Raw genomic sequence first — 14,604 nt, forward strand, 5'->3', positions numbered from 1 at the left:
CCAGACTGCATTGCAATGACTACCTATTGTCCAGAAAGTAACATGTCACCATGAATATTGTTCCATGGCAGCTCCTCAGAATTCCTTAAAAATGTCTTAAAATTGGAGTTCTTATAACCCTCTGGACCTGAAGAAACTCAGCTTCACCTCTTTGGTTGTCTGCAAAGCTGTCTTAGCCAGTTTTCCTTTAACTTAAGAAGACAATACTGAATTGGTTTTAACTTGGGAGGCTATTTTTGAACTTGTAATATTGAGGGGGGAATATTGTAATATTTTCTGTATGGAAAGTCTAAAGGAGACCTTGGATCTTGGATTCAGTAGACTCCAAGATGCATGGATTTTTTTTTCAAGCCTTTCTTTTTCTTTTTCTATTATTTTTTCTTTTATTTTGAGCTTTTCAGTTTCAGAAATTCTGTACAGTCCCTCACTGGTTTTGACCTTATTTAAAAAGCGCTTTCTATTCGAGATAAGTTTCTGAGTTTAAGAACTGAAGTTCAGGTGGTAACTTCCCAGCTGATCTTTCTTCAAATACTGTACCTCAAAGTTCCTGAGAGCTATTAACGCCCTGAGCCTCCTGAGAGTGGTAAAAGAGCATGAAAGATTGTCTGCAAATGAAAGTGAGATTACTGTTAGAGTATAGCATGAGGTAGGTGAAGTTCAAACAAAAATTTATTGATTTGAAGATTCTGGTTAAATGGCAAATTCTAGTATACTCATTCAAAGATAGGGCTTGCTTTTCTGAGCCTGAGCCAAAGGCTAATTAAAAAATCCCTCATTCACATTGTTTGCCTTCAGCAATGTGGCTGATTTTGAGCAGTTGGCCCTTTTTAAACATGAAACAAGCAGCAACGTTACGGATTTTTTTGATAGGTTGTCTTCTCCCCCAGACTCAGACACTGCTCCTGAATTCCCAGAATTGGTTCTTGATAGTATATGCTGAATTGTTGACAGTACATTACATTAATTTCTACTTCTTCTGTTGCTTATAAATGCTGTTGAGAAGACTCACTGAAGTGAATCCAGAGCTATACACTCTAGTGGTTAAATAGAGCTTTTAGATCTTTCAGAGTTTCAAACAGTATTTGTTTGCAGTTTACCTTTATAGATAGGGTGTGGATTCAACAATGCAATGTGAAGGTAAAAGAAAAATTACACCAAACGGAGAAGTTTTGAGATTTGGTAGAGATGTCACTGTGCTTCAATTCTTTTCAGTATCGAAAGCCTCCTGAAACCAAGAGCCATACTACTAACATGGGAGACTTTCTTAGTGTTTGGAAGCTTGGAAAACTAAATCACTGAAGTGGGGTATTTTGGTCTCCGGTGGCTTGCTAGCTGCTTCCTCCACATCCTCACTGATAAATCCATTTCATAATAGTTTTTAATTGAAGAATGGAGATGTTCCGTCCATTGAATGCCAGTCCATTTTCACTGACCAGTAGCTTTGAGAAATTGCCCAAAATTGTGTAGTAGATCAAAACACATGCCTACTTTATAGCTTTGGCCAGGTACTTACAAAACATAACGCATGCAAGAAACACGTGCATGTACTGCTTGAAAGGCAGCAATAGCCACCTACAATAAATTAAAAACTTGGTGATAAGCTATAGAACGCTCAGATGAAAGTTAGATTTGCTGGAAGTAGCCACGTCCTAATTTGTATTTGGAAAAGCTGAAGAATTTTAGAGGAAGAAAGCTCTGACTGGTTTGTTCCCAATGTAAGCTTTTTAATTTTAATGTGAAAAATATGTATTTGGTTCTAATCAAGAATTGAGAGTCTTTATGCATCTCTTCATATTTTAATTAACTAACTTTTTCTGAAATTACAGGCAAATACGTAATTGAAATATTTTTAATTTCTAGGTCTTGTCAGTTGCTTTTGAAGTTCTGGCAATTATAATTGTTAATGTACTTGGTCTTCCACAGATACTTTCATCTACTTCTGCGTATACTTTTAATCTAAATATTATTGTTTGCAGAAGGCACTGACTTAACATTATGGAATAAACTCCATTTTAAAAATCTGTTTCAAAATGGGATTGCACTGTTAAAGCCATTGCAGACTTCACAAAAAGACTTCTTTTCTGGATCCAGGACCTATAACACACTGTGGCTCCATCAGGGCAGCTGATGCAGTGTGGTCCAGGCAAAACCAGGCGTGCTATGGCAGGGAAGAGCCTGGTGATCTGTCTTCCTGCTGCAGTACAGCGGTGGTAACAGGAGGTCATTAAACATTTATGTGTGTCTGTGTTCACCAGAATTGTGCGCTTGCAGTGTCTGGGCTAGTTTTGTCTAGAGTTGGCTGAGCTGAGTACTAACTTTTTTTTTTTTTTTTTTTTTTTTTTTTTTGGCAGGGGTGAATAGCCTCTCCCAGTCACTGAGTGCCAACTCGCTGATCACGAACACGCTTGTCTATCTTGACCTCTCAGGGAACGCACTCCGCGGTGATGATCTCTCAGTAAGCACTTTCTTCTCATTTGTGAGTTAATGAATGGATGTTTTAATTTATTGTTAAGAGAAGGGCAAAGCCATTTTGTTTAGATCCTTTTTTGCCTTTATTTCAGTACAGTTCTATTAGGGGTAGAAAATAACATTTTGATCTCTGCTCTTCATTATGTAGTCAGAGAATTAAATTGACCCACACGACTAAACAAATCCACATAATTTTAGTTCATGCTTTTAGTTCTTGGCTTCTACTAATAAATGAGAAAACTGCAAGTGTGCCACTTGTTTCAGTGGACTTACCATGCTCCCTGAGTTCTGTTTGAAAGTGACCAAAACACAATTAAAAAAAGTCATCTTGTTAGTGATAAGTGTATTACAAATTTTTCGTTGGAAGGTTGGAAACAATTGATTTCTTTTGACTTGGAAAGACTTAATTAATTTCTGGTTTTCAATATTTTTGTTTGTATAAATAAATCCGTGCACCTCCTTGCACATGCTGTTGAAGCTCATGACACTTCGAAGAATGTAATTATTTTTGAAATTCCTTTGTTCAGTTTTATCAATTGCCATAGAGGTGCAGCTCTATTTTCTCCATAACAAAATCCACTTAGTTCTCTATTTGTATGTATTCCCTTTTTGACTGTTACATCCGTATTTTTCTCTCACATCAAAAGTTGCGTGCATGTAAGTGTCAGGTTTTGAATTCTTTAAGTATTGAGCATCTAAAATATGCAACACTAGAGTCACCCAATCTTACCATTTAACGTGCAGTCAGACACAACTGTGTTACTTTTTCACAAATCTTACTAGTTTCAGATTCATCAGCACGTTCAAAGAACTAGTCTTTTCAGACATAAGAGGTGAAAGTTTTTCAGTAGGACAAGAGAATTTAAAAGGTAGCAAACAAACAGTTAAATGTAAATAAAGACACTGCATTACTCTTAAAGAGAGAATAACATAGCAAATAATACAAAAAGTAAAAGAAAATGTACAACTTTGATGTCAAATGTACAAATCTAATGTCTACATACAATATTTTAAGGGACATAAATACAAAAAGTGGGGCTTTTCTTAGCCTGTCAGAGAGAGAGAGATGATTCAAAGAAAAAGATTATTAATACTGAGATCTCTTAATCTGTGGAACAGTTTTCCAACAGTAGTAAGGAAATCCTGTTATTTAGCATTTAAAATAAACTCCATCAAAGCACAGGGATTTTTAAAGCAGGGACCTTTCTTGTACTGTAGGTATAGGGGCTAAATGACCTGATTTTTAGAAAGATGAATCTATTTTAGGAATGTTGAACATGTTCTGTTTGGCTGGATTTCGTGTGGAGTTCAGTGTTCCACGTTTCTGTGAATTAGGTCATACTTTTATCTTTCTGTGTTGTTCTCTGAGGCTAAAAAAAGCCCAAAATAAAACAGCGTATAGTAAGACATTTTACATACGCTAACGTTTTCATGACATATCCTATATATTACTGAAGCCATCAATATTAAAATCTTGTTACCTGTTCTGTATTCTCCCTTAAACCTTTCATTCACTGCTGATACTAAGAAATAACCATGGGCTTCAGATGCGAATTAGTTGCTTCCCTCATGCTTAGAGGGTCTGGCTTAAACTTACAAACCAATTAGCCTTTCTGAAATGCAACAGCAACCTGAGTGACATTCCAAGGTATTTCTAGCTAAATTAATTATCATTTGCTGTGAACGTGAATTGCAAAGAGTAATGTTTGGTAGATGTAGTCTGAGCACTGTTTTTTCCCATGTTTTAAAAACTGATAGCCTTCAAAAGTAAAACGGGTTGTGTTGATTAGGTGAAAAGAAGTTTCAGACACAACTCTTGTAGTGCAACTTTATAATAAAAGCCTAAAATGTAATGAGAAATAGTGATCCAGTAATCGGTGGCATAATATAAAAATTAACATGCATAATTCTTTTTTTTTCTCCATAAATTATAGAGCCTGTACAATTTTTTGGCCCAGCCAAATGCCCTTGTTCATCTGGATTTATCCAACACGGAGTGTGCGCTAGATATGGTAAAGAAGTTTTTTGTGGAGATTCAAATACCAAGGAAACATTCCTCACCTTCTATCCGTAGGTACTTTTCTGGGTTAATATAAATTAAAATCAATCATCTTTGTTTTAAACCAGGTGTGTGGAGCCCTCCTTCGTGGATGTCTTCAGCATCTAGCTGTCCTTAGCCTCTCTAGGACTCTTTTTTCTCACAGGTACAGTTTAAATGTAATTACTCTCAACTCCTGCAATATTTTGTTTTATAATTTTTTGCTCTCATGTTGCACCGTTCTTTTTAAGAAGAAATCTAAGACTTTATAAAAGTCTTAGAAGTCTTAGTTCTCTATGAAATAGGTATTATTTATTCCAAGCAAAATATTTTCTTTCCCTTTCTACTCTTTGCTAGATGGCTGTAAAATAACCTACCTTGTCTAATACATTTTTTTGTGATACTGATGCAGCAGAAAGTCTATATATATCTTTTGTCTCTAAGAGGCATAATATCAGGCTTTGAAGTCTGACTGACTTGACTCCTCTTTAAATTTGGTTTTTAAAGTTTGTATTTTTCATGATTTGATGATGGTTACAAATGCTTTTTTTCCTTTTTTTTTTTGTCCTTTTCTGGGAGGAAGTCCACTTGAAAGTCTTTGAGACTCAGCATTGACTTTGTAGAATACTTGCATTACAGGAAATATTAACGTTAGCTTCCCTTTTCTTCAAATTGGTGTCTTGGGTCCATATCAGAGATGATGCCTAATTGGGAGTAAGCTACTCCAGCATTGAGTAGTTATTTCTAGTGGTGTAAAGGCAATTTCAGGGTTTTTGTAATGTCCTGTTTGATCTTCTACTCGTAAGATACCACCAGTATGTTCACTGTTAACCAGACCTAAATGATCATTCTTTGTAGTTCACCAAACAGAAGCTAGATAGTAATGTCTTCCATGCAGCAGTGCAATGCTGAGGATTGTTTGTTGCATCAACATTCTGATTACATTATATTTCTAAGCTAATTGAGAGCCACTGATTACAGAGCTGTAGAAGGTAGAGCAAATTAAACATGTGAAAGATCATTACAATTCTGATGGCTTGCATTCACTGTTTATTGGAATGAGGAGTGTCTAGATGCTACTTCTTAATGAATTTGTTTACTTACAGAAAAGGAAAAGAAGTCCCTCCCTCTTTCAAACAGTTTTTCAGCAGCTCACTTGCTTTGATGCAGATTAATCTTTCGGGAACTAAACTCCCTCCTGAGCCTCTAAAGTAAGAATTTCATTTAATTTTCTCCTGTTGGCTAAAACCTAGTTTGCATTGTTCTTATGTGAGTGCCTTATATTAAAAATGAAGGGAAAACGATTTTGCTTTTTTTTTTTTCCATTGTACATTATTGATATTGCAAGAGTGAGTTTCATAATGATCACACATTCAAGAAATGTTGTTTCCATCTCACAGTTGAGACTACTAATCATATTTTGTTCTGTGGGAATGTCACAGCTGTTTAGCTTCAATCAGGTTTTTTTGTATGTCTTACTTTGTGGCTTACAAACAAAACTGTTTGCTTCACAGTAAAATGGGATTATGTACTTGTGTGAGTGCCATTCCTTTGAGGCTGTGGTATTGCAACAGCCGTTGTGAAACTGAACCCGTTGCAGTGCTTGGGAGGAGAGACCTGTTGCACAGAGCTATGCCTTCCTTTCAGGGGGGGAGACGATGGCAGCAACTTCTAGGAATGCTAACTGTAATACATCTCGTTGCTACGTGTCACCCATCCTGTGGCTAACATGTTCTGGTGATGTGGATTGGGCACTTCTGTTGCCCATCCAACACTGGAAAGAAACTCCTCTCACAGCCTAATGCAGGTTGAGGGAAATTGTGTAGCACTGTGTCACCCTTCCTGTGACGTGTGCAGTTTTGAACTGTGTTGAACTTTCCAGACGTAAAATTTAAGGGTGTGTTTTACAGTCAGGATAGGTCTAGCTAGATAAGTCTAATCTAGATAGGCCATTCTGTGATTCTGGCAGAATCCCTGTGTTTATTGGGCTAAATTAAAGAAAGGGCTCTTTCCAGAGTGTCAACTTGCTAGCTAATATGCATTAAAACATACATAACCCTATCCGTAGTAGACGCCCAGACATGTTCACTGACCATTTTGGGGAACACACCTCCAAAATCCTAATCTGGACACAGATATAGACGTATATGTGTATGCATGTATACTTGTGTGGTTGGGAGCCTGCCTCCTGAGGGAGAACAGGGAAGGGAAGTGGGCAGTAGCTCAGCAAGGGAGTAGCTAATGAATGGGAGTTGATGGAAAAATCAGAGATGTGGGATATAAAGAGTAGTTAGTGAGTACTGGATGGAAAGCTTTTGATACAATCTGGGGGAAGCTAAGGGAGAGAAAAGTGACAAGTGCCACACAGGAAAGAGTAGCGTACATTGTTTTGGGATTTTTTTTTTAATGCAATTTGACATTGGAGAGGACAGTGCAATATGATGCTTAAGTAAGATGCACTGGATTGAAATAAATATTTAACTGCAGGAGCATCATTTTAGCTCTGATCTTTCACTCTGTTCTGTGTGATGCTCTTGGTTGCTGTCTTGCTTGCTTAGACTTTGCTAAGATTAGGAAGGTAGGGTACTGATGTGTTTGCAAACAGAAGGTGATTATTGAGAAACACATTGGTTGATTCTGATTAATTTAGGGCTATTGATTCTGTGGTGGAGGGCAGCAGGGAGCTATGTTTAATGAAGCAAGAGGAATGGAGGATGTATGTGACTAATACACAAGACAGTCTTATCAGTGCTAGAGGAAAAAAAGAATGCTGTGAGACATTGAATATATCTACACAGATTAGGAAAGGTGAGAAGCCCCAAACACTAAGGTTCATATTTAGCTCTTCTCCTTGGCATGTTGAGTATCTCCTGGGACGTGAGGAGTTTTGGTAGGTGAGTGCTCTACAGTTGTCTGTGCTCATGGAAGATGTTATTGTATTAATTTATCCCAAATACTTGTGACCCCTTGATCTGCCAGCTGTGCAGCAAACGAGATCTTCCTAGTCCTTTTCAGCCAAAGTGTATTAGCAAAAACCTACTCTGTTGATAATGTTTAAGCTAATCTGGCTCAGTTTGACTGAGTTGGATTAGAGGGAGTTACTTGCATGACTGGTGTTGGTGGAAGTAAAGGGGCAGTGATGGGTAGCATAGGATGAGCTGAGAGCAGTAACCTCTTTCACCAGCACAGACAGCTCTAGAAAGGAGTATCTGTCCGAAGTCCAGCTGGACACGAATGGTCTCAGAGTGTCCATACCACTCTCAGCTGGCTGGTATTTTGGCATGGGCTTCTTTTGTTTTGTTCTGATGGCAGCGCTCACCTCTGCATAGGAGGTAGGACAGAGCTCTTAATGTTTTTTGTTAGTTTCCTTGATGTGCTTTTTCTCTGAACAGAGTTTTTTCTTCAGTCTGAGCTCAGTGTATTTCACAACAGTAGAGAGAACTATGATCTGCAGTACACCTTGCTTCCCTCTCAAACCTTGTATGGCTTGACTAATACGCTTGAAAAGCATCCCGTGGAAGTTAATCTGATGTTGAAAGGACTGAGGATGTGCTATCCTGGGGCAGCTGCTTAGCGTTTTGGTCTTAACTGTAAGAAATTACAAAACTTCTACAACACAATCAAGAACATAGGATTTGTTAAAGACAAGAAGATGGAAACACCTTTTTTCAGACAGACTTATTTGTCATTTCCAAGATTGCAGTAGCACATGAGGGATGATTTCCGGAAGGAAAAATAAAAATGACATAGTGTACGTAATACTACTTCTCTGGCATCTTTGATCAGTGCACGTCAAAAAGCTTTTGACAGCATGGGCCTTGGAACTGTGCTATGACAAGGGAGAAGTTCCTGGTTTGTGTCTGAACCAGAGGTCACAGAGTTGGATGTGTGATTCAAGATCAAGCCTGCCTGCAGAAAAAAATACAGATAAAATGCAGATACCTGACACCCTGAGTCCCACATTCCCCTGATTAATTGTTATTTGATTTCTCTCTTATCAACTTCCTTTAGAACAACAGTTGCGGTATGTTTAATAGCATATGCTAACTCAGTGAGTTTAAAGTTAATCAGTGCACTCAGGGAAGGAGGTTAACTTGCTTGTACAGTGATGGACTTGTTAATAAAGTCAAGCCTTTCAGGGAAGAGGTTTGCTAATAAAGCTGTACTGCAAGGATGCCGCATAGTGGGTGGGGAAAGGGTGCTTTTAGTTCTTGTACATAGTTAATATAGTTAATGTTCCATCACAGCTCGCTCTTTTTTTTTTTTAACCAAGTAAAGCAGTTTGTACTCTCATTTCCTTGTTTAAGTGTATGTTGGCGTTTTTGTTCATTTACAGACATTGCCAAAAGTTGTATTTTGATCTGTCAGTGCTATAACAAGACAAGTTTCTGATACGCTTCTCATGCAAATGCTAATTACAAGGCCAATTCTTGCATTCTGTGTGTGCCACAGTTGACAAGACCTTTCCATGTATTGCCATGTGTGTGATTTAAACATAGTGGCTAAGTATAATTATAATATGTCTGCCTTCAGTGCCTTTGAACGCTGGTGATTTTTCATGACAAAGAATTGAGAAATCATGAGATTTTCTTAGGATGAGTTTATAGGAAAGAAGTTAGGAAAAACAACTCTTTTTTTCTTCCTGTGAAGAGAGTACATTTGAAGCAGCATTGTGTCTCTCTTTTAATCTGCATTTTTTTATGGTTGCGCTGTATTTTTTAGGTTGCCTCAAAATGTTCAGGAAGTTCTTTGCAAAGTTATCATCAGCCAGACTAACTTTGAATAAAAGCATGTTTGGGAAGGAATATAGACAGGGATCGTCTAAAAATTTGTAAAAACTGTTGCAGAGCTTTCAAATTTTTTTTTTTCAAAGTCTGCATATGAATAGCTTAAGAAGTAAATAAGCACAAGTTATTTGCCTTTGTTAACAGCAAAGGTCTGATTAACATTTATGCCTGCAGGGCAGATATAAATAGGTTTAAATTAAAAACCTTCTCGGGACGCACACATTTTAAATATGGCTTTTACACACTACTTGCATAGCAAGCGTATAGGCAAATGGCTCAGCAAAACGGATTGTTTTTTATCTCCATGTATCAGTAGTTTGGATTCTGTTAGCTTGCTTTTGGCTGAAGTGGAGTTTGGGGAGGAGGTCCTTCTGTTTCTCTGTTCAATTACTAATTCAAAGCAGCATCTATTCTAAAGATACTAGAAGGTATATACACAGATTGTGTTTGCTCCTTCTCTAAGACACTGCTGTGCTTTCTGATTTGACAGTATTAATACAAATGTGATATTAACACTAACTTTTATATGTGGAAACAAACTTCTGTAAGGCTTTAAAGTTGGATTTATGAAAATCATAATCAGCCGTTGCTACACTTCTCTGCCATTCTGCTTAAAGACAAAGGGTGCCATTGTCTGGGAATATAATTTTGAAATCTGTAAATATTTATTGGGTTGCAGAAGTGGAGAGTTGTGTGATACTTGAACACGATCCGGCGTTCAAGTGTTACAGGCACTGTGTTTGGCTGAAATGACTGGCTGCGTTGCATCTTGCATACATTAAAAACCCCATTTTTTCCTGAATTTTTTGAAAATCGTAGAGTTAGTACGGTCGTACAACAGAACACTCCTTTTGTAATCATTTGATGCTCTTTGAAAGCAAATGTTGAAGAAAATTAATCTCTGATGAATGTTATTAAATGTTGATGTAGCATTAGCTTTACGGTTTCTTCATTAGCCTTGCATCCCTGCAGTTTTGAAGCTGCTGGAGTGTTCTAAGTGTGGCAGGTTTGTGCTGCCATTGTCATTTAAGAAATAATGGCTCAGCTGGTGTGGTTTTGTTTTGAAATGGTTCTTCGCATTATAGATGTATTAACCTGTGATCGCTTAGATGATGATGATGTAAAGCTGCCTTTTTTTTTTTTTTTTTTAAATGGTTCTAAAATTGATCTTTTTCAGAGCGCTTTTATTAGGCCTGGCTTGCAATCACAATCTGAAGGAGGTGTCTTTAGATCTCAGTAGCTGTGAGGTAAGGAACATTTATCAGGATGTGTTCAAAAGGAGCAATGATGTGGAATTAGAGTTCCCGTGAAATCCACTGGGCGAGAAATTCTTCCTATGTAGTCAAAAGTTGTGGGAAAAGTAGAACTCAGAGAAGCAGTTATGGTAAAAATCATCTGCTGTGTGTTACAGCATCATCCTAAATAATGAGCACAGAGGTTCAAAGCACCTGCAGCACCTGACTGGCAAAACCCTCCTTGCAGCATAGCTGTTCTAGATACTGAGCCAGTGCGCTGTTTGCTGCTCGGCAGCTTCTGCTCTCTGGTGCTGTGATTACACAGGACCCTGCAGCAGGATTTTCCAAGGTGCCCAAATTTGAATGAGTCACAGGAAGCTGCATGCCCTGAAGGCATGTCTGTGGTTTGATCATCTTCCTTCAAAATGGGCGACATGCTTCCTCTTCTGCAGGTTTGGTTTTTAACCTTGGGAGAAATTCTGCTTTCCTAATCAACTAATCAATTCAGGCCAATAGGGAACTTTGGTAAAAGTTGATTGAAGCATGCCATTAACTTAAGAGGCACTGTGCAAATGGCTTTAAATATCTCAAGAATAAATAAAACCAATTGTGGCAGCTTGACTTGCTTTGTCTTGTTCCCTCTTGCTTCTCTGTGCTTTGCTGTGCACTTTGTTTCTCAGGATTGTCCATATTCTTGCAGGATGATACCTGCGTGGCTACAACTTACGACAAAAGATCAGCCAAGACCCTGGGGAGCCAGTGAGGCAAAGTTACACAGAGAACTGTGTGGACTTTTGCCAAAAACAACACAAACCAGCTTTGGCTCTGGCCTTCTGTAGCTGAGTGGCCACCCTTTCCTTTTTAAGCTGCAAAGAAAGCCTCTCGCTTGTTAGGCAGATCTTTCCAAGTACATCACCTGAGTATTAACTGTTCTGGAAGTGCCTTTCAAATGCAATGGTTTCCCTTTAAGTAGAGAACATGCAATTTGATGAACATGTTGAGGTACAGTAATCCTTGCCTTAGGTTCATGGTCGATTGCTTTTGGAATGTGCACAGATTTACTTATGAAGAAAAAAATCATTGTGAATGCATTTCATATTTTGTTTTGATATTTTATACTTTTAAAAAAATGGTATTACTTTGAAGAGCATTACATGCAAATTCCAAATAGAAAAGCTTTCAAGTCAAGTACACATGCTTCTGACTTCTGAGTAGAGAGGTCAGACGGATGATAATTTTTCTTTCAGAGGGAGGAAGGAAAAGGAAGGAGTAATTAAAGTAACAAAAATGAAGTCCTGTAATCATAACCTTAAAAGAATAAATCAATAAAACACAAACATAAGTAATGAGGGTATAAATTAGCATGTAAATCAATGAGGGCTGACAGGAGTGAAAATGTAAGCCTTTCAATAAATGACCCCCAGGATGGGATATGGAGGAGCCCTTCGAGGGGCGATTAGCAGTATTGGACACCAAAGCACAAGTGGTCATGGCCGACGCTCATGATAGAAAGGAAGGAATCGTGCCCAATTCGTGGTGTTGCGTTCTCGTAGCTGGTCCCTCCAAACTGACAGCAATTTCTTAGATCCTTCCCTTAACATTTTTTCACATCACTGAGCTTTATTCATTCTCATGTGCTTTGGAAAGAAGAAGTTATGCTTCCACCAGCAGGGGAGTTGCTGTGCCAGGAGCTGGGAGTACTCTCAGTGGGCCCAGCACCGCAGGGTCCTGCTCCACCTCTCCCTGACCCTCTGTGAGCTGGGCAGGGTAATCTGCACCCAGAAACAGAGCCTTGGGAAGCTCGGAGCTGGTCACCTGCACTACTCCCGGTTCCTGCAAGCACACGCTGTTAGGAGGCTATTAAGCTGATGCTTCAGCTTTGCCCTCCTCTTTCTTACATCAGGCAAGCTGTACTCAACTATGGAAGGATAAATCTCTCTGTTCTTTCCCTCTCCCACCACTTTTCATTTGCTCCCATAATTTTCTGGTATATTAACTCCAAGCTTAATCATTTTATAGTGCTTGCTTGTTTGTTTTTTTTTGTTATTTTTTACTATGAAAATTACATCTTTATTTCTACCTGCTCAGCACTGATATATTTCACTCTTTTCCCTTCTGCTTCCCTTAGCTTGGTCACTGTGTAAGTACCCTCCATGCTTTACCTTAATTGTTAAATCAGTAAGCAGCTTTGTTTGCCCTTCCCATATTGGTACCTCATAGCTTTGAACACGCTTGGCATTTTTAATTGTTGAAGGGTTGTTCTTCATTTTCTGAATAAGAGTTTGTATTTGTAGTCTCAGAAGTATGTCATATAGGAGGTGTTGCAGAGGTGTGGGGTTTTTTTCAGTATCACAGTCCACGTTGACAAATAGCCCTTCAATTAATCTCTGCTTATATATATATACATATAAAAAATTTTAATACAGTTGCAGTAAATTTTGATCCTAAAAGTCAGGTTGTTATCATCACCCTCAGATTAAATAGATATCACCATTTGTGCACATGAAATGTTTATGTATTTAAGATTTTGAATATAGAGTTATTGGTACAAGATCAAAAGCTGCTCCTGAAAAATTCAAACTTCAACCTTCAAAGTATATATAGCATAAGCATTTGGATTCTATTGTGAGTATAATTTTAATGTATAGAATTTTTACTATACCAACAACCAATCCAAGACCGCATATAATCTACCAGTTCCATAGATTCTGCAATAATAGATGTGACGCTTTATATAAAATGGTTGTCTTGTGGTGGCCCACGCTGAGAGAGCAGCACAGAGAAAAGCTGAATGATTTTGGCATTCGTACAGCAAATACTACAAACGCTTTTACAAAAATAAAGTTGAGTTAGAATTGCACCACTTCTGGCCCACTTCTGGCCCAAATACAGATTTTAATCTGGCCACTTCTTGAGAGGATAGGGTAAAGGATAGGTAGGCTTTGTTTTATGCAGAAGAGGAAAGGTGCCTTATGTTCTGTATATCTTACACTTCCAGACGTGACTTATGATTTAGATGTTGTCATTGACCACCACTGTTCTTTAAATGCTCAGGCCAAGTTGTTGAGCTGCTTGTTAACCAATCACGTATCTCAAACTTTCTAAAAAGTGCCAAATCAAGTCTTTATTGAAAAATACTTCTGAAGGCATTTGTGGTTCCTTAATTATAGCATGGTAAAAAGAGGCTATTCACAGAAATAGCAGCAGGTTGATTCACGATATTTAGCCAAGTAAGTCGACTAAGTAAAATATTACTCATTTTTTATGCACAGGAGTTGAAAAGGCTATTTCATGTTTGAAAAAGCTTTCTGGTTTTTTGAAGCAAGGAAAGTGAAAACAGAAAGTGCAAAAATAGAACTTTTTGTAGAACTTTTCCCTTCTTTTGCTTAAGTCTTTTTCTGGGGGTTGTTCATAAAGTGAAATATACTTTATATAGTTTGCGTAGCTGCAAGAAATAAAATGCATTTGCTTCTTTGGGGAAAAAAATATGTTGCATTGTTTAATTCAGTAGCATTAGTAAATAAGTGTGTAAGTTTTAATAACTTCGATTCTTAATGTTGATGTTTTCCCTTAGGCCATTTCACTGTTTTTTCATTCAATGCTGACATTTCTTTTGTATTCATTTAATATTTCAGATTAATAATATCATAATTGATTCTTTCTAGCTAGGCATTTTTGTTATTGTTGCTGGTTTTTATGCCTATTTTAAAATTAAGAATAAGGTAAATTACTGATTTCTCTTTTTTATGGTCTTTTGTGGCCATTTTACAATTGGATTATTTAAATTTTCTTTTCAGTGACAGGGAAACATAATTTTTTTTTTTTTTTTTTTTTTTTTTTTTGGCTACTCATCTTTGATCTGGACACCCTAGCATTGCGCTAAGAGCTGAAAGAAGATGCTCACTATAAGCGTTGACTGTAGTGGAATTCAAGAGTGACAGTGTTGCATGCTTATAGGCTGGGCTAGGTTTATTTTTTTTCTCACTGGATGTTGGAAACGTCCTGGCTCTTTCATGTAAAGAACCCACACCAAAGTCCTGCAGTCACTGCCTGGCAAAAGTGCTAAAGGATTCGT

At 37.7% G+C, this 14,604-nt stretch overlaps 1 protein-coding gene across 5 annotated transcripts in view; it reads left to right on the forward strand.

Moving 5' to 3' along the window:
* The window catches only part of CARMIL1 (capping protein regulator and myosin 1 linker 1), a 197,505-nt gene that overhangs the window by 105,348 nt on the left and 77,553 nt on the right, over window positions 1-14,604 (forward strand). For all 5 annotated transcript variants that reach the window (XM_076330120.1, XM_076330125.1, XM_076330123.1 and 2 more), the window contains 5 exons: window positions 2,352-2,455; window positions 4,404-4,481; window positions 4,597-4,673; window positions 5,614-5,718; window positions 10,472-10,541. In XM_076330120.1, coding sequence (XP_076186235.1) covers window positions 2,352-2,455; window positions 4,404-4,481; window positions 4,597-4,673; window positions 5,614-5,718; window positions 10,472-10,541 — 434 coding nt within the window. The remainder of the gene's footprint in view (window positions 1-2,351; window positions 2,456-4,403; window positions 4,482-4,596; window positions 4,674-5,613; window positions 5,719-10,471; window positions 10,542-14,604) is intronic.

Source organism: Aptenodytes patagonicus, chromosome 2 (assembly GCF_965638725.1).
Source record: "Aptenodytes patagonicus chromosome 2, bAptPat1.pri.cur, whole genome shotgun sequence".
In the NCBI taxonomy this organism is placed as follows: domain Eukaryota; kingdom Metazoa; phylum Chordata; class Aves; order Sphenisciformes; family Spheniscidae; genus Aptenodytes; species Aptenodytes patagonicus.